General features: G+C 46.7%; 2 protein-coding genes across 5 annotated transcripts in view; one reads left to right on the plus strand and one right to left on the minus strand.

Moving 5' to 3' along the window:
• Positions 1–418, minus strand: part of LOC147011101 (ETS-related transcription factor Elf-1-like) — a gene marked incomplete at its 5' end in the record, with an annotated part of 124,841 nt that extends 124,423 nt beyond the window's left edge. Inside the window, one exon of the mRNA XM_085859065.1 lies at positions 345–418. Within this exon, the coding sequence (XP_085715191.1) occupies positions 345–418 (74 nt within the window). The remainder of the gene's footprint in view (positions 1–344) is intronic.
• A 452-nt stretch (positions 419–870) lies between these two features.
• Positions 871–22,663, plus strand: part of LOC147011103 (uncharacterized) — a 58,558-nt gene continuing 36,765 nt past the window's right edge. Inside the window, exons 1-2 of one of the 4 annotated variants that reach the window (XR_015052476.1) lie at positions 871–1,087; positions 17,214–19,501. Coding sequence is in view for 1 of the 4 variants with exons in the window: in XM_085860035.1 (XP_085716161.1) it covers positions 1,632–1,847; positions 17,214–17,708 (711 nt within the window). In the remaining 3 variants the exon portion in view is untranslated. Of the gene's footprint in view, positions 1,088–1,476; positions 1,848–17,213; positions 19,502–22,663 lie in introns of those variants that run through there. The other 3 variants (XM_085860035.1, XR_015052477.1, XR_015052479.1) reach the window with 3 other exon arrangements.

Raw genomic sequence — 22,663 nt, forward strand, 5'->3', positions numbered from 1 at the left:
TGTGTGTGTGTGTGTGTGTGTGTGTGTGTGTGTGTGTGTGTGTGTGTGTGTGTGTGTGTGTGTGTGTGTGTGTGTGTGTGTGTTTCGAAACGCACACACACACTGAATGAAACATCTGAGGATAACGGATCAACCGACAAGAAACAACATTGTTACAGAGTCCAAGGGAGGAACCAGCAGCTGCTCGCTGGACGATCCATTCGCACGAGTTTCTATCCCTCCCAGTACCAGCAGGCGGAGGCCATGACGCAGGGCCTCGACGCCCCGGCGGACGCGGCCTTTAGGCCCTGTTTACAATTCACCGTCTCGCCGTCATCGGACGACGACGGCCTGTTCACACCCACCTGGGTAGGTTCCGCGGCCTCCTCGGCTCCTCAGGGCCGCAGTCAATGGCCCAAAGGCCCCGCACTCGCACACTTCAGCTCGTCTCGAACCGTCTGGTCCGCTTGGACTTGCCTGGGAAACCACAACCCCTCCCCTTGGGGATCTTCTTCTTCTGAAAGGAATAATTATTTCTCCAATTTCGTTTTATCGCCATCACTGCGATATGTTTGTGCTTATTTTTTTATGTCCCTTTCGAATTATTATTTTGCGGTTATTTTTGACAATATCGCTTTCAGAGGGTTTTTCTTGCCGTTATTTTCGTATTCGTGTGGAATATGCTTCATGTGAATGATGTTAAGTTCAGTTTTAATCGAAAAAGTGAATTTCAAGATTTTTGATTTTTTTTTAATATTACTGGTTATTCGCAACGATTAATATCCAACGACGACGTCGTCTCATTGTAAAAAAAAAAAAAAATCCTGTGGCCAACTTATAATACGTTCCGACTTTTTTACTCGATCATGACATTGATGCGCCGCGATACACCGCCTCACGTCCAACGTACCCCGCCAACGAGAGTTCATTCAATTGGCCAATTATTCCGTGACGTCACGACGTCTCGCGCAATCCTTGAGAGTTCTTTGAGAAGGCCCAGTTCTGGGAAATGACGACAAACGTGCGTCGTTTCCAAGAAATGCTCACTGGCACTAACTTCTCAACGTGTTTTCATTACTGTAAATGCGAATCATTTGCAGCGAATTTGGTAAGTTATGGCGTCGTTTCCTCTCACAAGCACTTCTAACAAAGCACAAAGATTCGATTAAACGCAGCAATACTCCATAAGTTGTGCCTTTTACATTAACATGTTTGTATATATATATATATATATATATATATATATATATATATATATATGTATATATATATTAAATAAGAACAGAGTTCAATTTGTTGGACCACCTTATTAGCGTGGAACGACAATAATCAAACAAGTATTGAACAGGTTGAAACACCCACAACATCCCTGGCTCCGGGTCAGGCTGCGCATGCGCACTGGCACAGGGGACCGTCGATATGTAGAATTACCGTAAAGTACAATGTTCTCTATCTCCCTCCGAGTCTTTATTATGTTAATAGATAAAGGCTGAGAAATTATTAAGTTTAATGAATGAACAAAAGTTTATATCGCCCATCGTGTGACTATTCCATGGAGTAGTCCTTGTGCCAGGCAGGCACGCTGGTCGCTCTGGTGGATCGGCGTTGACCTATCGCTGGTGCTGGTGGTGTCACATCGGGCCCCAGTGGGGATGGGGCTCTCGGGGTTTCAGGGGCCGATGGTGGCGTCTGAAGGATCGCGCGCCTCGGTGTGCCTCGTCCTGGTGCTGCTGGCGTGTCTGAAACGGGTGTGGTCTTGCGCCGGGGTGTGCATACTGACGTCAGTGCCGGCGTGGGCCCCGTTGGCGTCGCAGATGTCACGGGTTCGCTGTCGAGGTCAGGCAGTTGCGGTGTTACAACGGGTGCAGGTACAGTGATGCGGGTTGCTAGATCATCATAGATAGACCAGGGTGGCAGCTGGTCATTGCGAACTGGGCTGAACTTGCGCAGGAATTTCCTGTTCCGAAGTGTGACTCTGCCCGAGCCGTCGATCTTGATCACGTATTGGTCGTGTTGGCGTACCTCCACGATACTGCCTGTCTTGTCCCATTTTTTTGGGTGGAATCCTGTCTGGTTCTGTACGCGGACTAGGTCCCCTGCAGCAATTGGCGGAAGGCGTTTGGTGTGTTCTGCCCAGGTGTCGGCTGTGCGGATATGACGTTTGCGGAGGGCCTCCTCCCTCGCTTTCAGGGTCTCATGCCAAGTGTCGTGCGGTCTGTACTTCCCGGGGATAATTGGGATGAAATCGCGTATCGGGCGGCCGAAGACACACATTGCCGGGGAGATCTTCGTGTCAGGGTCAGGCGTGTTACGATATTGTAGTATCGCTCTCTGCACAGCGTCAGTGTCAAGTTCTCCCTGCGGGCTGGTGTTGTCCGTGATAAGTCGTTTCATTGTCTTAACTCCAATCTCCGCACAACAGTTGCTGTGAGGGAAGGCCACTGATGACAAGCGGTGGTGTACGCCCCATCTGTGCAGGAATGACCTGGTCTCGGTGGAGGTGAACTCCGGTCCCCCATCCGACGTGAGCTCTTCTGGTGTCCCGTACGTCACGAAGGCGCGACGTAAGTGGTTTATGAGTCCGGCGGCGACACCCGTCGACTTTGAGATGATCGGCCAGTTCGAGTATCTGTCCACCGTCACAAGGTAGTGTGCACCCCTGTGTACAAAGAAGTCCGAGCACACTGCCTGAAAGGGGTAAACGACAGGGATAGGTGGAGTTGGTGGCGCTCCAGGCTGTGACGGTGCCATCCGGTGGCAGTGTTCGCAGTTTTTCCGAGTGGCGCTGATGTCGGCTGACATGCCTGGCCAGAATGCAGAGGATTCTGCGCGGGCGGTCATCATTGATACGCCCTGGTGGGCAGCGTGTAGGGCGCTCAGCACATCACCGCGGAGTGAGGGTGGTATGACTACTCGGTCCTTGTATAGGATCACTCCATCTGTCGATGTAATGTTCTCGCGGTACTGGTGATAGTCGCGAATTGTCTCTGGCATCTCGATTTTTGAGTCGGGGATGCCGTTCATTGTCATTCCCTCCAATATGTGCATATCGCCATCGCTGCTGGTGGCTTCCCTGACGCGATCCCATGTTACTGATCACAATGATTCGAGGCCCGCGGCGCACCATGCCAGGTTGTCCTCCTCGACGTCATCGTCATACTCCGGCTCAGTTTGGCGTAGGAGAGACAGGACGTCGGTGTGCGTGCTTGGTTGGAGGTGGGTCTCTATGGTGGCATTGTCATCTGGAAGGTTCATGAGTGGAGGTCGCGTGGTGCCGACCGGCCTGCGTGACATGGCATCTGCCGCCTTGTTCTTCATGCCCGGGATATGTATGATGCGGAAGCGATAACGCAGGGTCTTCTCCTTGAGGTTCCTGAGGCGGGGGTTGGGTATGTCGTCAAGTGCTCTGTCCGAAAGGAGTTTCAGCAGTGGTTTGTGGTCTACCGCAACGATCAGGTTCTCGCAGCCCAGTACGAAGTAGCGCGCCTTGTCCAAGGCGTCCGCGACTGCGAGAGCCTCGCCCTCTATGGGCGCGTATCTGGATTCTGCCGCGTGTGTAAATCTGCTGTCGACCAGGGTTATTTTCCATCCATCAGTGCAGCAGAATGGTCTAACTGGCACGCATCGGCAGTGCTTTTGAAGCAACCAGAATCCGATTCCCTCCTTCGACCAGTCCGTGGCGATGCATGTTGGCTTAGTTTTGTCAAATATGCGGACACCGTGTTCGATTTCTTGTACGATCACGTCTTTCGACTCGCGGAATATGTCTAACTCCATGGACCACTGGAAGCGTTCTCCACTTTTCACGAGCTTCCGGAATGGCTGCATTCGTTCGGCCATACTAAAGGCGTATGCCACCTGGTTGACAAGCCCGAACCACGATCTGACGTCGGTGATGTTACGCGGTTGTGGGAAATCGTGGATTGCTTCCAGGTAGCGGCTGCACGGTCGCACGTCGGTCATGGTGATGGTGAAGCCCGCGAAGTCCACCGTGGGTGCGCTGAAGACAAACTTCTCCGGGTTGAGGATGATTCCATTCCGGCCGCATATATCCAGCCATTGGACCGCCTGGAAGTAGCTCCCCTCAATCGTGTCTGACCATAGTAGCGTGTCATCTACGCACTTGGTCTTGTTACCAATGTCCGCGACGATCTCATCGTATCGTCGTGAGTAACCGTCCCCCGATGCCATATACCCTTGTGGGGCAGATAGGTACCGGTAGCGCCCCCATGGAGTGATGAAGGTCGTCTTGTGGCGGTCGTCCTCGTGTAGGCGGACGCTATGGTAACCGTTCCATGCGTCGAATACTGTCTTGCGCTTCCCGTTAGGTATGCGTCTCGCCTGGTGGAACGGGGATTGGGTGTGGTGGGTCTTGCGGAACGCATGCTTGTTCAAGGCCTGAAAGTCGACGGTGCGTCGCGGCTTGCCATTCTTTTTCGCGCAAATTACCATGCGGTGACACCATGTCACCGGCGTGCCGACGGGTACTTCCTCCAACACGCCGAGCCGAATGTCCTGGTCGAGGCCTGCTTTTACCTCATCTTGCCAATGTATGGCCACGGAGATGGGAATGTGATGGGCGACCGGTGTCGCGTTCTCACTGAGCATAAGACGTAGTGGCGGGCCGGTCATTCTCGGTAGTGGCTGATGTGGGCACGTGTTGAATGTGCTCTGAGCATACATCCTGAGTAAATGTGACTGTAGTGCCTCTCTGTTGGCCTCGGTCGCTGGCATGGGGAGTGCGGTCGGCTTGGTCGGCGGCTCCGCACGTCGCGGGCAGTCGCACAATTCCGAGGTCATCAGATTCACCTCTCCGAGTGTCGGGAATCTGTCCGAGATCATTCCCAGGTCCATGCAGGCCGCGCAGGAGAGGAATATGCAGTCTGAAGAGTCCGTCACGTACGCGATTTGGCGAGTCTCCAATCTCCGAGTGTCGTCACTGTTACCGGCGAATCTGACTATCACGGCTCCGAGGATACGAATTCCTTTGTTGTTTGTGGATTTCATGGTCATGGATACAGGTATGAGGTCCTCAGTACTCAGGCCCATTTGTTGGACGACTTTAATGCCGATCAGGCAGCTCTGGCACCCCGTGTCTGCCATAGCGGGTAGGGTTACCGCGCGGGTGTGTTTCAGGAGGTTAAAACCCAGCGCTTTGTAATCCTCGCGCTTGTTGGTGAGAGTGAGGTTGACGTATGGCTGCGGGTCAGATATGCGTTTCATCCACTTATCGCACATATCATCGTACAGGTGGTGAGCGAGGGGAAGCGCGCGCATTTCGTCCTCTGTGCTGGCCATGGTGACCGTGCATAGCTCGACGAAGGCTGCCGTCTGCTCGTCGTACATCCCGTCGGTCTCCTTAGATGGGGGTCTTGCCGATCGGCCGCCCAGGCACGCCTTGTCGAGGTGATTCTGGCGGTCACACTTCTGGCACTCGGCGCGTCTGGCGCGCCATTGAGGCGTTTTGCCGTGGCCCACCTCGCCACAGTAGATGCATACTCCTTCGGGCTTGGCCTTCCGTTTTTCCGGCCTGGCTCCTACTCTGGCGCGGACGTCCTGTTGCTTTCCCCGCCGATACGAACTACTGATCGCGTCCGTGCTCTGAGTGTCAAGCAGGCGCGATGCCGAGCGTTTTCCAGACTCTTTGGCCTCGATATACTCTATCATGTCCTTTAATGGCATGTCCTGGTTCTTCTCACCGAGTAGGTTAAGTTGTATTGCTTGGTCCGCGATGCCACGGGCAACCACGTTGCGCAATATCTCTTCCGTGAAGTCGTTGACCTGATCGCACCCCGCCTTGGTGCACTTCATTTCATATTTGTACGTGTCCGCCTGCCCCTTGATGCAGGCGTGGAACGACCGGACGGGCTCCTCGTGTCCCTGCGGCATGATAGACAGGGCCACTCGAGCTACCATCGTGTTCTCCGTCCGGACGGCGAGCGCCTTCATGGCGGCGAGGACATCTTCTTCATCGCTGCCCACGAGGCTCCTACCCACCGCGTGAGTGAGGTCCTTTCTCAGCTCCTCCTCACAGCACTCCAGTAGCTGCGTGACTATATCAGGTCCGACAAGCTTAGTACCTGTTTTGTATTCGCCCCAGCGGGTTATGAAGTACGACCAGGCCTCGCCCTTTCCGGCCAGTGCTATGGAGGGATGCTTGAGTTTCTCCATCTTGGCATTCGAGCTCGCCGCCCTAGGGGCGGCGACGTGCACAGTGGCGTGTATACTCAGCATGGCCGCCACCACTGCCGCCTCTGCGTGTGTAGCCATATAGTCACAACCCTCGATCGGGCACTCTGCTTCCACCGGCGCCATAGGAACAGTTATTCTGGAGTAAACGTTCTATTTTCGGTGATGCACACGTGTGTACAGTGTCCTGGGGGCTAAGATTGGGTACAGTACCCGAGAAATCCAAACTCACTATCGACGTTCTCGTGGTCCGTTTTCACCCAGTCGTGTCCTCCTCAGCACCGACGATCTTTACTCGACTGCATCAAGTTGTTTGATTATAAATAAGAACAGAGTTCAATTTGTTCGACCACTTTACTAGCGTGGAACGACAATAATCAAACAAGTATTGAACAGGTTGAAACGCCCACAACATCCCTGGCTCCGGGTCAGGCTGCGCATGCGCACTGGCACAGGGGACCGTCGATATGTAGAAGTACTGTAAAGTACAATGTTCTCTACGACCCAGTACACTGGTACTCATTTTCCCGACCTCGGAAGGATGACAGGCTGAGTCAACCCCCTGGTGTATTAATTCAGTGGCCCAACGGGGCTTGAACTCAGGACCTTTTGGATCCCAAGCCGCTGCCCGAAACACTGCGCCAACACCAGGCTATAAAATAAAATATCTGTGATATTTATATAGATGTATATGTATGTATATATATATATATATATATATATATATATATATATATATATATATGTATTGTTACGTTTGAGGGGGGGGGTATGCATTCAAAGGGTAATTAGGATGTTTAATTAGGTATGCCATGCTGTTCGAGTTTACCAGGATCTCGATGTAATAAGTAGCAATTCAGTGGTGATAAGTTGTCTAGTAAATGTTCATTTCTTCAAGGGGGAAATGATAATTGTCACGTAATTAGATGGGGACACGGGATAGGGTAAGGGTGTCTGCGTAAACCCCTTTTAGTAGTCCCTGGAGGCTGGCCGTGACGTCACAGGACAGGGCTGCGGATGGCTCCGCCCCGTGATCACTATTGGCGGAAGGCGACGGCGGTGGGCCAATAAAACGGCTCGATTGGAAGTGACGAGGACCAAGGATAAAAAAGGTTCTGTTCGGGGTCGAAAAGGAAGAGGAAGAAGATCGGGACAAAAACGATCGTGTTTTTTTGGTGTGGAGGCTGTTGCGCGGAGAGCGTCCTTGTTGTTGTGCTGGTTCGATCGTGTTCTTCATCGTGTCTTGGAGCCTTGCTGAGCCTCGTGCCTCACCTTGGTTGGCTCTGGGGTTCTGCTGACTCGGAGTACGGGGTCGAACGGCGGGCGGACCTGCCTCCCTCTCCTGCTCGCAACTTGGCGCCAGAACTGGTTCCCTGGCGGCTGTGAGCGGACTTGGGCCAAGACCAGGAGGTCGACAGCACCACGGTTTCTCCTGCCCCCCTGACGAGAGCAAGGCCAGCTCGTCCGTCGCCGATCCAGGGACAGTTGCGTCCACACCACGGTCCAGCCTCACCACCAGAAATAGCTACGTTTTGTGTGTGTGTGTGTGTGTGTGTGTGTGTGTGTGTGTGTGTGTGTGTGTGTGTGTGTGTGTGTGTGTGTGTGTGTGTGTGTGTGTGTGTGTGTGTGTGTGTGTGTGTGTGTGCTTGCTTGGCGCCTTAGAAGGATTGAAATCTGTATATTCATTGGAATTGTCTGTGTTTTTCCCCACGCCCGATCCCACACCATCCCGTCGAATCGCCCCGGATCCCTCTTCTTGCCGAGTCTTGTTATTTCTGGTTAATAGTAAAAACGAATAAACATCATCAACTCAGTGAAAAGTGACTCGTGCCACCTTCCTCGTCCCGATTGCGGTAGAGCGATAAGAACCGCCATGTTTGGGTTATAAATAAATAAACTGCCTCCATCGTTTCGGCTCATTCTACGTTGGCGGGACTGTTCAAGTCCCGTGGACGTCACATTGGTGTCAGGGTGTTGGATGTTCGAACCCCTCTAAATTGTATTTGGTATCGGGAGAATATACCAAGATTAAAATCTCGCCACGATTTGGAATATAAAACTACTACAGAAAAGCGCGCGAGCGCGGGAAAATTTTGGCGGGATTTTTCAAATTTAAATTAATTGGCGGAAAACGGGACTTCTGCACCATGGCGGATGTGCAGATGTTTGTGGAGGAAGGCCACGTGTCTGGCAGCGAGTAGGGGGAAGAGGGGAGAGACAGGGGTAGGGTTGGAACCTCCCCCATTCCGAGCGTGGACCGTGTTTCATCACCCGTAACGGAGCCGGCAGCGCCGGAAACCGGCGCGATGTTGATCCAGACAATGTTGGAAGGTTTAATAGGGGACATGACGGTACAAATAGCAAATCAATTCGTGGCACAGAGGGCAGAAATGACAGATCAATTGGGGGTAATGGGGGAACAGTTGGGTGCACGGATTGATTTAATGAGGGATGAATTGGGGAAAAAGATGGAGAAAATGAAAACTGAGATGCAGGAGTGTGTGGATGTTAAATTGGGAGAAATACAAAGCAAATTTGAGGCTAGATTGGAGGAAACAAAGGTAGAAATTACATTGGAGGGGGAAAATATACGAAAAAAATTGGTAGATAAAATTGATGCAACGAACATTCGGGTTGATAAAGTGGATGAAAGCCTGGAACGTCATCGTGCCTGTGTGGATGCTCGTATGCAGCTGCAAGTTGAAGAGTGGGGAGAGCTGAGGAAGCAAGGGATGAATTTGGTGGAGGAGGTAAAAGGATTGGAGGCTCGTTTGGACGAACAAAATAAAATTATGAGCCAAGATGAAGTATTGGATAAAGGCCTGGTAGAGCTGTCTTTTGTAAGTAGAGTGTCCGGGATGGTTGAGGAGCAGCTACAAACTCGCGACGGAGCCTTGGAGGAGGTTGTGCGGGCCCAGAAGATCCTGCGGGAAGAGGTGAATCGGTCCATTCAACGTTTGGAACAGGAGGCAAAATTGACCCATGAGACCCTCACCACAAAACATCTTTGGCCACAGTGGGCTCCGAAATTGGATACGCAGCCACAAGGGTGTTTGATCCCTGGGCTGGATTCGGACAAGGGAGAAACTGAGAAGCGGGCCACCGTAAAAGTGATCCCCCTGGTAAATTTTGACGGGTCAGGGAGCGTTGAAGCTTTTCTGACGCAATTTGAGTGCATTTCCCGACTAAACGGGTGGAATGAGCGGGAACGTACAGGGAATTTGGTAGCAACGTTGCGGGGACCAGCCACAGATGTGTTAAACGTGATCGCGGAGGGGATGTTGACCAGCTCCCACATTTGCGAGGCGTTGAGCCGTCGGTTTGGGTTCGTGGCAAACTGTGATCTGGTGCGGGCCCAGCTCCAGCACCGCAGATTAAAGCCGGGTGAGACAGTGCAGGAGCTGGCACAGGACATTTACCAATCAGTCAGGATCGCGTATCGGGACCTTACAGTGGAGGCATGGGACAGACTGGCACTCGAGAAATTTTTAGCTGCTCTTCCTGACCCTGAGGTCCGAGCGCTAGTGGAGTTACAGGATCCACCCACCGTTCACCGAGCGGCTGAGTGCGCAGCCAGGCTGGCCTCGTGGAGGCGGCCGGGTCGGGTGCCAGAGAGGCCATCGGTGACGGTCCGACAGGCGGAGATTCAGGATCAGGGAGGAGGGCTGGGAGAAATTGGCATTACCCAAATGTTTCAGGAAATTTGCCAGAAACTGTCAAGTTTGATAAGGGGTAATTCGGTAGTTGGTGCGCCAAAGCGGCGGGGTCCAGCCCAGCCAATAGAGCAATTCGATTATGGCCGAGGGGGTCCGGAACCGGAAGAGACATTGCACCAATACCCACGGGGGCCTTTTATGGGGAGTTGTTTCCGGTGCGGGCGAAGAGGACACATGCAACGATATTGCTGGTACCCGGCGATGGAGAGACCCTCCAATAGACTTTCAAGCCCGGAGAGGATGAATCCTCCTGCTGAACCGCCAGGTCTATCCGAGATCCCCTTTCATAGGTCAGGTCCGGAGATCACTGTCGGGGGTCGGGGAGACTAGATTGGGCTGAGCATATACGGCCATGCTCGGCTGCTGAGATTGTGGCGAAGTGCCCTCCTTTGGTTAAAAAAAAAAAAAAAAAAAAAAAGAATTGTGGGAAAATTGGCATGTGTTTGTAAGTTCTGCTGGGTTTTAGAGTGACAATCGGGACAGTGGGTAATTGGAAACAAAGCGGGCACGAGTGGCTGTCCAATGGCTGGTGCGTGGATCGGGTGAGAAGTGCTGTGTGAGTTGTTTTAAGTGAAGAAGTGAAATGTATGGTGCACACATTGTTTTTTTTTATTGGGCATGGTGTGGTAACAGGGAAGGTCATGGTCGGTGAAGTGTTAGAAATGCAGGTGTCACATGTAAGGCCGATGGGGTGGGGGAGTCATGTGGGTTTTGTGGGTGGGGATGATGTGCTTGTCCACAGGGATTGCTGAGGCTCACGGTGAGCGTGAATTGCGACCCCCTTCAAGGAGATTCACCACCTGGTGGCTAATGGTGACAGTGTCTGGAGGCAACTGGGAGAGGGTCTGGTTTGGCGACTAAGGCGGGTAGGACCTTGGCGACCCAGGAAGGCCAGAGGAGCCAGTGAGACCCCTTCCAGAGTGTTGTACGGGATTAGAGCTGATGGCTACCAGGGGGGAGGGAATCAAAGGGAGCGGGGCGGAGAAGCGTCCAGGTTGGACTAAAGCTTACCTGTGGGCATGGTTGCACCTGAGATGCCCCCATCATCTTGTGGTAACCCACCCCACGGCCATGACTGGATTCAGCCTGCATGATTAAAATGAGGACCATGACCTAGAAATGTGATGATGACCATGGTGTGAGTGTTGTGAAGATGTGTGAGTCCCACTCGATCCCGCACAACTTGACATGAGCAGCAAGGGCATGATATCCGCATAATTTTGGGGCAAGCAAATTTGAAAATTAGCTCCCCAGGTAACACTGGGTCTATTAGCATCCACTGGTGGAGGCGGTCAAGTGTAAATATCCTGTGAATAGTGTCGTTAAGGCTTAGAGTAGGAATGTAAAGTATAAGTGTTGTGTTTTTCTGGAACCTTTTGTTTCCCCTCCCCAGATCACTGGAAGAGTGCTGGGCAAGAGCGATGATCCAGAAGATGGAGTGCAACTTCGCTCAGTGCTCTCATGTGATAAAATAAAAAAAACAAAAAAAAAACGAATGATTGTTTAGGCGAGGATAAGGCCATAAGGGGGTAGTACATTAAGCAGGATAGGTAAGTTAGCTGCGACTCGCTGCCCATTGCCCCTCCTACTTTATTTCGTTAGGTTAATTAGGTGTGAGTCAGTAAGTGTTAAGGCTGGTACGGTAGCCCCTGTGATATACCTTGCAGGAGCTGCGGTACCAGAGGAGGGGGCAGTGTTACGTTTGAGGGGGGGGGGGTATGCATTCAAAGGGTAATTAGGATGTTTAATTAGGTATGCCATGCTGTTCGAGTTTACCAGGATCTCGATGTAATAAGTAGCAATTCAGTGGTGATAAGTTGTCTAGTAAATGTTCATTTCTTCAAGGGGGAAATGATAATTGTCACGTAATTAGATAGGGACACGGGATAGGGTAATGGTGTCTGCGTAAACCCCTTTTAGTAGTCCCTGGAGGCTGGCCGTGACGTCACAGGACAGGGCTGCGGATGGCTCCGCCCCGTGATCACTATTGGCGGAAGGCGACGGCGGTGGGCCAATAAAACGGCTCGATTGGAAGTGACGAGGACCAAGGATAAAAAAAGGTTCTGTTCAGGGTCGAAAAGGAAGAGGAAGAAGATCGGGACAAAAACGATCGTGTTTTTTTGGTGTGGAGGCTGTTGCGCGGAGAGCGTCCTTGTTGTTGTGCTGGTTCGATCGTGTTCTTCATCGTGTCTTGGAGCCTTGCTGAGCCTCGTGCCTCACCTTGGTTGACTCTGGGGTTCTGCCGACTCGGAGTACGGGGTCGAACGGCGGGCGGACCTGCCTCCCTCTCCTGCTCGCAACTTGGCGCCAGAACTGGTTCCCTGGTGGCTGTGAGCGGACTTGGGCCAAGACCAGGAGGTCGACAGCACCACGGTTTCTCCTGCCCCCCTGACGAGAGCAAGGCCAGCTCGTCCGACGCCGATCCAGGGGCAGTTGCGTCCACACCACGGTCCAGCCTGACCACCAGAAATAGCTACGTTGTGTGTGTGTGTGTGTGTGTGTGTGTGTGTGTGTGTGTGTGTGTGTGCGTGCGTGCGTGCGTGCGTGCGTGTGCGTGTGCGTGTGCGTGTGCGCGTGCGCGTGCGTGTGTGTGCTTCGCGCCTTAGAGGGATTGAGATCTGTATATTCATTGGAATTGTCTGTGTTTTTCCCCACGCCCGATCCCACACCATCCCGTCGAATCGCCCCGGATCCCTCTTCTTGCCGAGTCTTGTTATTTCTGGTAATAATAAAAAACAAATAAACATCATCAACTCAGTGAAAAGTGACTCGTGCCACCTTCCTCGTCCCGTTTGCGGTAGAGCGATTAGAACCGCCATGTTTGGGTTATAAATAAATAAACCGCCTCCATCGTTTCGGCTCATTCTACGTTGGCGGGACTGTTCAAGTCCCGTGGACGTCACAGTGTATATATATATATATATATATATATATATATATATATATATATATATATATATATATATATATATATATGTGGGAGACAAGGATGCACTACTATACGCATACCTTTGTAGATTTGCAATGCCGTGATGTACAAACAATCAGACCAACCATGATGCATTCAACTTCATGAAGGTTTAATTGACTACACTCAGCTCCATTGTTAGTCCCGTGTGTCACGCATGCACACACGGCACACGTCAAACCCAAGGAAGGGCAATACATCACAATATCTCCCCCTTTAAGAGTGAATTTTTTATAAGATAGGCCCACCCATGAACATTGATGTGTTCAGGTATTTTTCAAATTTTTATCCTTGGTTGTGTGTGGTCTAAAACTCAGCTAAATTTCTGAGGTGATTGACCCATTCCCTGCCATTTGGGCCACACCCAAAGTTTGGAGATTTTGACACCCTTGACATTTTTTTCCATTTTCAAAGTGAATTATTTAGAATAACCATCAGTTGCCCAAGGAAATTCCTTTACAAACTTATTATATGTGACCCGCCAGTACAAAAACCAGTCGGAAGTCGCAAAAATTCAATATTGAGTTATAGGGTTTATTTGAAAGCCCATAAAATATGCTTCACAATGGTGTATCATACATGGTGGTCTGTCACAAACTGACCGATGTATCTTACGATGAATTTTTACAACACACGTTATTGGGAAAATCGAAATAACCGGATATTAGCTTCTGAAGTTTCCAGAAGCTAATATCCGGTTATTTCTTTTTTTTGTACGTGCGCCACGCACGTATGGCTATGCACGTACGGGCACGCGAGAGCGAAGGAACGGCCTGTGTGGTTGTTGTTTCTGGCATGCGGTTTGAAAGTTTTTTTTTTATATATATTTTTTGCACGTATGGCCACGCACGTATGGGCACGCACTAGTAATATCATACCTGGTAAGTTACAATTTCCCACATTTGTCTGCTTATAATAGGTCAAAGGTTATCTGGGATTAGCAGTTTTGAAATCCAGCATCAATTCAATCCAAGATACCATGTGTCTACTGTCTGTTCCTATGTGAAATCAGCATTGTTCTATCATTAGGCATTATGAATGGAGGTCATACTCATGCCATGGTGTCAGGGATAGCATGGCTGAGTCTAGTTCATGTTTAGTTGATTTATTTATATTTTAGTTTGTTGAATGAAAGCCAGTAGAAAAATGGGGTGATTTGAATATTGCTTCCTGCTGTTCATGTTCAGTCCATTCTGAAAAAACATAGGCTAAATAAAATCTTATAGAAAAAAATCCTTTTATTTAGGCACCAATAAAAGTTTAGGCCTACTTCTTAAAACACATACTTTTGCTCGACAGTAAATGCATCTTTTTGTTTCGGGGGACATCACTCAGTCATGGAATATAGATCGTGCATTTTCTACAACGGAAATCATGGTAGTTGCGGCCCATTTCTGCCACAAAGAGCTCACTCGCTGACCAGTATAGCATCACTGAATTCTGGAGAATGGAGAGGCTGTCAAGGTTTCATTCCTTCATTTGTGTGGAAAGGAATTATTCATTTGGCCCAGTACACCAGAGATCGAAGAACACCCAATTTCAACAGTTCTGTGCAAGATGCATCCGCCAACGGTTATCAACAATCGATGCCAGCTGATCTTCCAAAAGAAAGATTATGAAGATGCCAAGGAGTACATCAAACGTTTAGCATAGAAAAAATGTGGACAGATTCCCATGGACCATCCTAAAAATACTGTCTCTTTCTTATAAACCATCCTATCCAAAAGTTACATAAATTGTATCTAAATATTTCATGGATTTTCTTCACACTTTTCAGGAAAATAAAAGATTCACATCGAGAAAACATTTTTCTACCTATCTCGGCCACATTCAAAACAGCATGGGGTTAATAGGCCATGGGCCAGATATGGCCACCGTGCACCCCCCCCCAACCTCCCAGCAAACCTATGTTTTTCTGAATCCCCTGGATATACTGAACATGAATATGAATGTTAAGGCCCAGTCACACCTTGACGTTTTAGCCAGCTTATGACGATTTTTGGAAAATTTGTGTAAAACGCTGGTACACGTCAAATACGTTATGGGTACGTTTTGCATATGTTAAGAGCACGCTGAAAAACACTGCCATAAGTGGTAGTACGCTGGCTTTAAACGTTGAACTTTTGGGTTTTCCTGAAATTTTTTCATGCTTGAAATTTTACGACGTATGCCGGCGTATGACACACACATTCCGCTACACTGGCCATAAGTTGTAGGCACGTTATGCGATCGTTGACACACGTTGAAACACGTTACTTGTAAGTTACTCATAAGTCGAAACACGTCGAGGTAATGTTTAGCGTACCAAAAACTTATTTCTAACCTATGAGTAACGTTTTGTAAGCACGCTACACGAACGTTGTTCACACTTTGCAACACGTTACTTGAAAGCACTACTACTACTACTACTACTACCAACATCGACATCATTAAATTCTCTCGAACTACTACGACGACTACTACTACCACCAACATCGACATCACTAAATTCTCTTGAACTACTACTACTACCAACATCGACATCACTAAATTCTCTCGAACTACTAATACTGCTACTACTACTACTAATACTACTACTACTAACATTGACATCACTAAATTCTCTCGAATTACTACTACTACCACCATCGACATTACTAAATTCTCTCGAACTACTACTACTACTAATAACATCGACATCACTAAATTCTCTCGAACTACTACTACTACATCTACTCTACATGGAGTCTGGAACACTGACGGGTTCCTCTTGTGAAACCCATTTGTATATACCAATTCCCCTAAACACTGCCAATACGCCATTATACGGTAGATGTAAGTTAGAAACACGTTCAGTAAGTTCTGTGGTCGTCCGGAAGACGTCAATCAAATTCGTCTACATAGGCCAATGTGCGTTTGAGATACGTTACACATAGGTTCAAAGCACGCTACTCATAGGTTAAAAATTAAGTTTCGGGTATGCTAAACATTACCTCGACGTGTTTCGACTTATGAGTAACTTACAAGTAACGTGTGGCCGACGTGTGTAAACGATTGCGGAGCGTGCAGATAACTTATGCCAGCGTATGCGGAACTTGTGAGCCATACGTCGAGTACGTCGTAAAATTTTCTGCATGCTTGAAATTTCACGACGTACTAGACGTGCCACGTAATATGCCAGCATACTTCATTGTTTTTCATCGTGCTCCTAACGTATACACAACTTACCCATACCGTATTCCACATGTCCCAGCGTTTTAGACACATTTTTCATAGGTCGGCATATGCTGGCGAAATCGGCAAGGTGTGACTGCGATGTTGACACTTCCAATTTTCAGGCGGTTATGATTTAAATCGGCGAGCGGCAGGTTTTTAACAGAGAACCCCACAAGTTCGTCGGCGATACGTGCTGCGTGCTATGACTAAGTTAAACTATCGATGGGCATAGGTTGTGAATGCCGACAACAGGGTAAGCATTCGTTGGTATAAGTTATCTCTAACACAACGAAACGTTCTGTGCCCGTTACTAATCCGTTATGCATACGACCAACACGTTATGAATAAGACCAAAACTTTAAAAAAAAAACCTCAAAACTTCAGCGTACGCCAACGTTTTACGTGCATTTTTATACGTTACCATTCCTGGCTAAAACGTCAAGGTGTGACTGGGCCTTTAACATTGAAAATTTTGGGATGCACTACCTGTTTTGACCTTTTGAATAGGGGTACCCTAAAATTATTCTTTTATCGATTTGTGTCGAATTCAATTTATGGATGTAATCAAAATGGCATGCAGAAGGCCCAAATCATATCCAATATACATGTATGCATCAAATTGAAGATAATTGCATTCTGATCATCTGTATATGTCTAACAGTGTTGTACATTAAATCGAAATGAAATTGTATATATTTGAATATATTCCCTCTCTTTCGAATAAACACAAAATCAACACTCCGTATTCCTCAATGAATATATTTGACATTATATGAATTCTATTACAGGTACAGACTATTTAATGATAGTGAGAAACGGTTTTAATTACCTTATATTTCTTGAAATATGAGACATACAGGAATGGTGTCGGTGTTGGAATGGGCCGTATCCTGAACGGAAAGTGAGTCGTCACAGTCGATATTTGTTTACATATTATTTAAAATTTATTTCCAAAACATTCATGTTGAATGTTCAACTGAAGATAACAGGTTAGTTAAGATGTATTTTCTTTCTCATGGTATGACTACTGATAACTTTTAATTAATGGCAATTAAGTTATATATTCCAGTCCAAATCAGAAATATTTAAGAATGTGATATAACATTGCAATAATTAACACCGAATGAAAATATGAAGTTTCAAGTCCTGTTTCCTTCTATTTTCAGGTTCGTACTAGCTGTGCACAACATAGTCAACTATTGTCTGACCAGCAAGCAGCACAAGGCGGCCAGGAGCGAGAAGACCCACCTCCCAAGCGTCAGAAAGATGATAGTCATGGAGGCTCGAAGTCCCGATTGGAGCCCGAATGCATTGTGCACATCCCTGGGTTACAATATGGCCCTATGGTGCTATTATCCGCAACCAAGGATTCCACAGCCCGACTAGCAAGGTTGAAGGAGATCCGAGACAAGAGACTGGCGCAACCGCATGGATCAGTCCAACATATGACGAGTACCTGTGACCTAATACCAGATGCCCTTACTGAGTGTCACGGATATCACAGAGAATGCTATCAACGATTTACCATGAACCTCAGTCGCCTCTCCACTCCTTCAGATCCATCTACTCCATCATGCTCCAAGTTAAGTCGGAGGGAATCATCAGGGGACAAGGTACTGTTTTCATCTGATTGCATCTTCTGTAACTCAAAGGGGAGATGAAAGGTCAAGATCAAAGGGACACACACCACTGAAGGCTTAAGCCAGTTTAAGTGTGACGGATGGCAAACAGTTCTCGAAGTAGCTGAAAACAAATGTGATGAGAAATTACTCACACGGATAAGAGGTCATGATTTGTTTGCTACAGAAGCGAAGTATCACAAATCCTGCCGGGTTATCTACACACAGAATCCAGAGAAATGGAGGAGTACAAGCACAGAGAACAAGGAGAGACAAACAAACATGGCACAAGCACACAGTCAGGCCTTTGCAGAAGTTCAGAAAGTCATAGAAAGAGATGTCATTAGATGCAAACACATGATCAAACTGTTAGAGCTTTCCAGCATACGGATTTTGCCAATCCCAACTTCTGTGGGAAAAACCTTAAAGCTAAGTTAGAGAAACATGAGAAGTACAAGGACTCTTTGGCGTTCTGTAGATTACACCGCACAGGAAACTTCCAAACTTATATAGTCTACAATGCAGACAGTGGCACAAGTGAGGCGGTAAGATGTGCATATGAACTTTGTTCTCTTGATATGGTCCAATAATCTGGTAGATATCTGCATCGAATTATACTTGACACTGAAGCCACTGTAGACCCTTTCTAGGCTGCCCAAGTTTGTACCAGTTCTAGCTAGATTAGGAGGCAGGTGGGAAGTACCCGACGACTTGATGGATGACCTGGATGAGTTCACCTGTGTGTTATATGGAAGACCTCGTACTCGGAGCATCGATGAGTTGCGTTTCATGAAAATGAATGAGCTGTATGCGAAAGATGATGACCGTCTCTCCCGTTCGAGCACTGTTGACATGGTGATTAGTGCATTCTCCCTCCATGCAAGAAGAGCCTGCAGCAACACCATCTGGAGAGTCAACTTCCAACTTGGCATTTGGAAAAGAGCCCATGTTGCAAATCTTGAGATCCCTGAGCCAAGTGATGGACAGGGGTAGATTTTAGTTGAGGGGAAGCTGGAGCCTCTTTGGTACGAGGGAGAGGTCCTGCCACAGCAGTTGGCAGACATCGCTGAAGATTCAGCAAACATCAATGACTCGGACATTCCAGACGAATCGGACTATCTTAATGGAGACAGCTCTGAGTCTGACAATGAGTAGGCTTAGTTGCAATTCACGTTAACGACAGGAACATTAATTTCTATTGGAGTATACTTCTGTTTTGAATTGTTTAGAATATATGTTTAGTTGTATTTAAATACTTCCCATGTTTGAGATTTGGTTAGGTTATTTAGTTCCATGAATATTGTATTCAATATGATGCAGATATAATGCAAATATAAACACTTTTATTCACTCTGAAACGTATGCTTTCTGCAGTCTGCATTGGCACTGTAAGTTGTAGATGTATGTTTGGAAATATGATGGATGAATATGGGAAGAAATATGAAGGATAATGAAATAATGCACGACAAATATTATTGTATTATAGGTAACTGACATTATCCGGATTATGGAGATATAGACTGGAAATGTTTATGTGCAATGAAATATCTTGTAGTTTGGTGATGCTGATGGTGGCCATCTTGGATTTTTTGGTTGCTTTCAAACTATACTATTAAATAATATTTTGTGTGGTATTATAACGAATTCTCTGTAATCATTGTAATAGTTTGTCAAGTAATGTTCCACAAATCTGTATTTCATCAAAATGTGGTTGTATTGATTGAAAACATTATTTGTCTGAATACCCGTTTGATGCTTATTGTGTGACAACATTGTATATTTTCATAATAGTTATTTGATATTTTCAAAAAATAAAAGGTAATTAATCCCTTTTCTCACTATCATTGAATAGTCTGTACCTGCAATAATATTCATATAATGTGAAATATATTCATTGAAGAATGTATGGAGTCTTGATTTTGTGTTTATTCAAAAGATAGGGAATAGATATATATATATATATATATATATATATATATATATATATATATATATATAATTTCATTTAGATTTAATGTACAACACTGTTAGACATGTACAGATGATCAGAATACAATTATCTTCAATTTGATGCATCATACATGTATATTGGATATGATTTGGGCCTTCTGCATGCCATTTTGATTCCATCCGTAAATTGAATTTGACACAAATCGATAAAAGTATTATTTTCGGGTACCCCTTTTCAAAAGGTCAAAACAGGTAGTGCATCCCAAAATTTTCAATGTTAACATTCATATTCGTGTTCAGTATATCCAGATGATTCAGAAAAACATAGGTTTGCTGGGAGGTTGGGGGGGGGGGGGGTGCACTGTGGCCATATCTGGCCCATGGCCTATAAAGGAAACAAACAGATTTTTAGGATGGATGGCTCAAAAAACAGATCACATTTCGTGAAAATACTTTCCTCTTGAATCAGCAATGGAATATAGTGGACTTCTGTAGCAAGTGATGGAAATTGGTGACAGAGGCAGACCATGTACATGTCGTGTCCATATACCTGCACATTATATGTACATTATCTGTCAAACAAGGCAACTTTGGACCTGTTTTATTCTTTGTTTTTAAAAGGTACCATGGATTTTATTATTGGTTTTGTTCGTGTAGATATGGAACTTTCATTTGATAATATTAGTTTCAAAATATCAGGATGGGAGTGGGCGTGGCTCAAAAGGGGTTCGTATAGTCCGAAGTGGTCTTGAGACCCACTTTACTGCCATAACCACCAATGTCCCATGATTGTTTTACTTTCCTAGGATAGTACAGTACTTGTACTATCTTATGCACTAATAAAATCCATGGGGCCTTGATGGCTATTAAAAATATGGCCAGAGAAAGTCTGAAGTGAATGTTTGCCGAAAGGGATTATAGGTGGCACCACTATCCAGATCCCAAAGATTTTTGTTCAAAATATTTAAGTTCCCAAACCATATAATAAATTTGTAAAGGAATTTCCTTGGGCAACTGATGGTTATTCTAAATAATTTACTTTGAAAATGGAAAAAAATTTCAAGGGTGTCAAAATCTCTAAACTTTGGGTGTGGCCCAAACTGTGGGGAATGGGTCAATCACATCAAAAATTTGGCTATCTGAATTTTAGACCACACACAACCTAGGATAAAAATTTGAAAAATATCTGAAGACATCAATGTTCAAATGTTACCATTTTGGGCCTATCTTATAAAAATTCACTCTTAATTACAAATCCAACCGGTCTGGATGTTTTGATACACGGGAGGACCTACGCAAAGGAGTTGTTACAGGCACATATTTAGGTGCCATGGACCAACGCACTGGACTGGCAGCGGGTACAGGTACAGAAACTTTGGGTGGAGATGTCTGACTGACAACTTCAGATGCAGGCTCGGAAACAACAGTTCCATTCTCAGACAACGGGACAATAACTGGATGAATCACAGAATTTGCATTATCCTCAAACTCAATATAACGCAGCTTGATCTGATCCACGTTTCCTAACTGTCCACCCATCTTTCAATTTGACACAAAAAACACGAGTTCCTTCCTTGCTAATAACAACACCTGGAAGCCATTTTGCTCCAAGGTCGTGGTTCAGTACAGAAACTGTATCTTTTACAGCAAAGTCACGCAATGCAGCCGTTCGATCATGATAGTATTTCTGATTCTGACGCTTGTTATCAACAGTCTCACCGATGTCAGGATAAACAAGAGAAAGTGTGGTTTTGAGTTCTCGCTTCATAAGCAATTCTGGTGGAGGCACTCCAGTTACGGTATGTGGTCCAGTTCTGTAACCTTGCAACACTCATGACAAACGCATTTGACGCGAACCTTGAGTAACACACCTTGGCCCTTGCTTGATCATCTGTACAACATGCTCTGCCTGACCATTAGAAGGGGCTTTAAATGGAGCAGAACGGCCATGTTTGATACCATTCAATCTCATGAATTCCTGAAATTCCTGACGTAAAACATGAACCATCTTGTGATAGCTTTCATTGTAACAATACCAGGGTGGATATTATGTAGTTCAGAAACCAAGTTCTCTCTTCCCTGCTTTGGCATGATGACACGTCGGCCCCAACGTAAGCATTCTGACTGGACAGATAACTCATCTCGACGACGTAAATAGGGTTTGTACTCTTCTGAGTCTGGTATACGGGACCAATCTCCAGTCAAAACACAATGCTACAGACAACACAGGATCTCTGTTAGACCACAACCTCACTTGAGCAGTAGTGATTGGAGAGTTGTCACTGTCAAACGCATTCATAGCTAATACAAGGTCAGCAGGTTGAGGGGTATTGTTACAATCAGCGATGGGTACTGGCAGTCGACTCAATGCATCAGCACAATTCCCAGTGCCAGGCCTGTGACAAATAGTACAATTGTAACCAGACAGCATCAAGGCCCACCGCTGAACACGTGATGACGCATTGGTGTTGATTCCCTTGTTCTCTGAAAAGAAGAAGGTGAGCGGTTTGTGATCAGTTTCAAGCTCAAATTTACGACCAAACAAATACTGCAATTCATCTTGGTTACCCCAAACACACAGTCTAATGCTTCTTTATCAAGCATACCATAGGCTCTTTCAGCTTTCGTCAAGCTTACTAAACATACACAACAGGTTGTAACTTGCCCGACTCATTGGCTTGTAACACACAGCCTACCCCATAGGCTCTGGCATCACACGACAATACAAGATGCTTACATGGATCATAATGAACAAGCAACTTCTTATAACACAATAGACCTTTAGCTTCCTTGAAGGCATCATCCTGGTCCTTGCTCCAAACCCAAGTTTTCCCTTTTCGAAGTAACTGATGCAGGGGTTCTTGCACTGTGCTCAACCACGGCAAGAAACTGCCAAAATAGTTGAGCAAACCCAAAAAGTAATTCAATTGTGACACATTTTCTGGTTTGGGTGCGTTCTTGATTGCTTCGACTTTGGAATAACATGGCATGATCCCAGCAGCATGACTTTTCTGCCTCGGAATACAACTTCGGACACCATAAACACA

This window comes from Eptatretus burgeri, chromosome 16 (genome assembly GCF_056783735.1).
Source record: "Eptatretus burgeri isolate ZD-2024b chromosome 16, Ebu_testis_v1, whole genome shotgun sequence".
Classification (NCBI taxonomy): domain Eukaryota; kingdom Metazoa; phylum Chordata; class Myxini; order Myxiniformes; family Myxinidae; genus Eptatretus; species Eptatretus burgeri.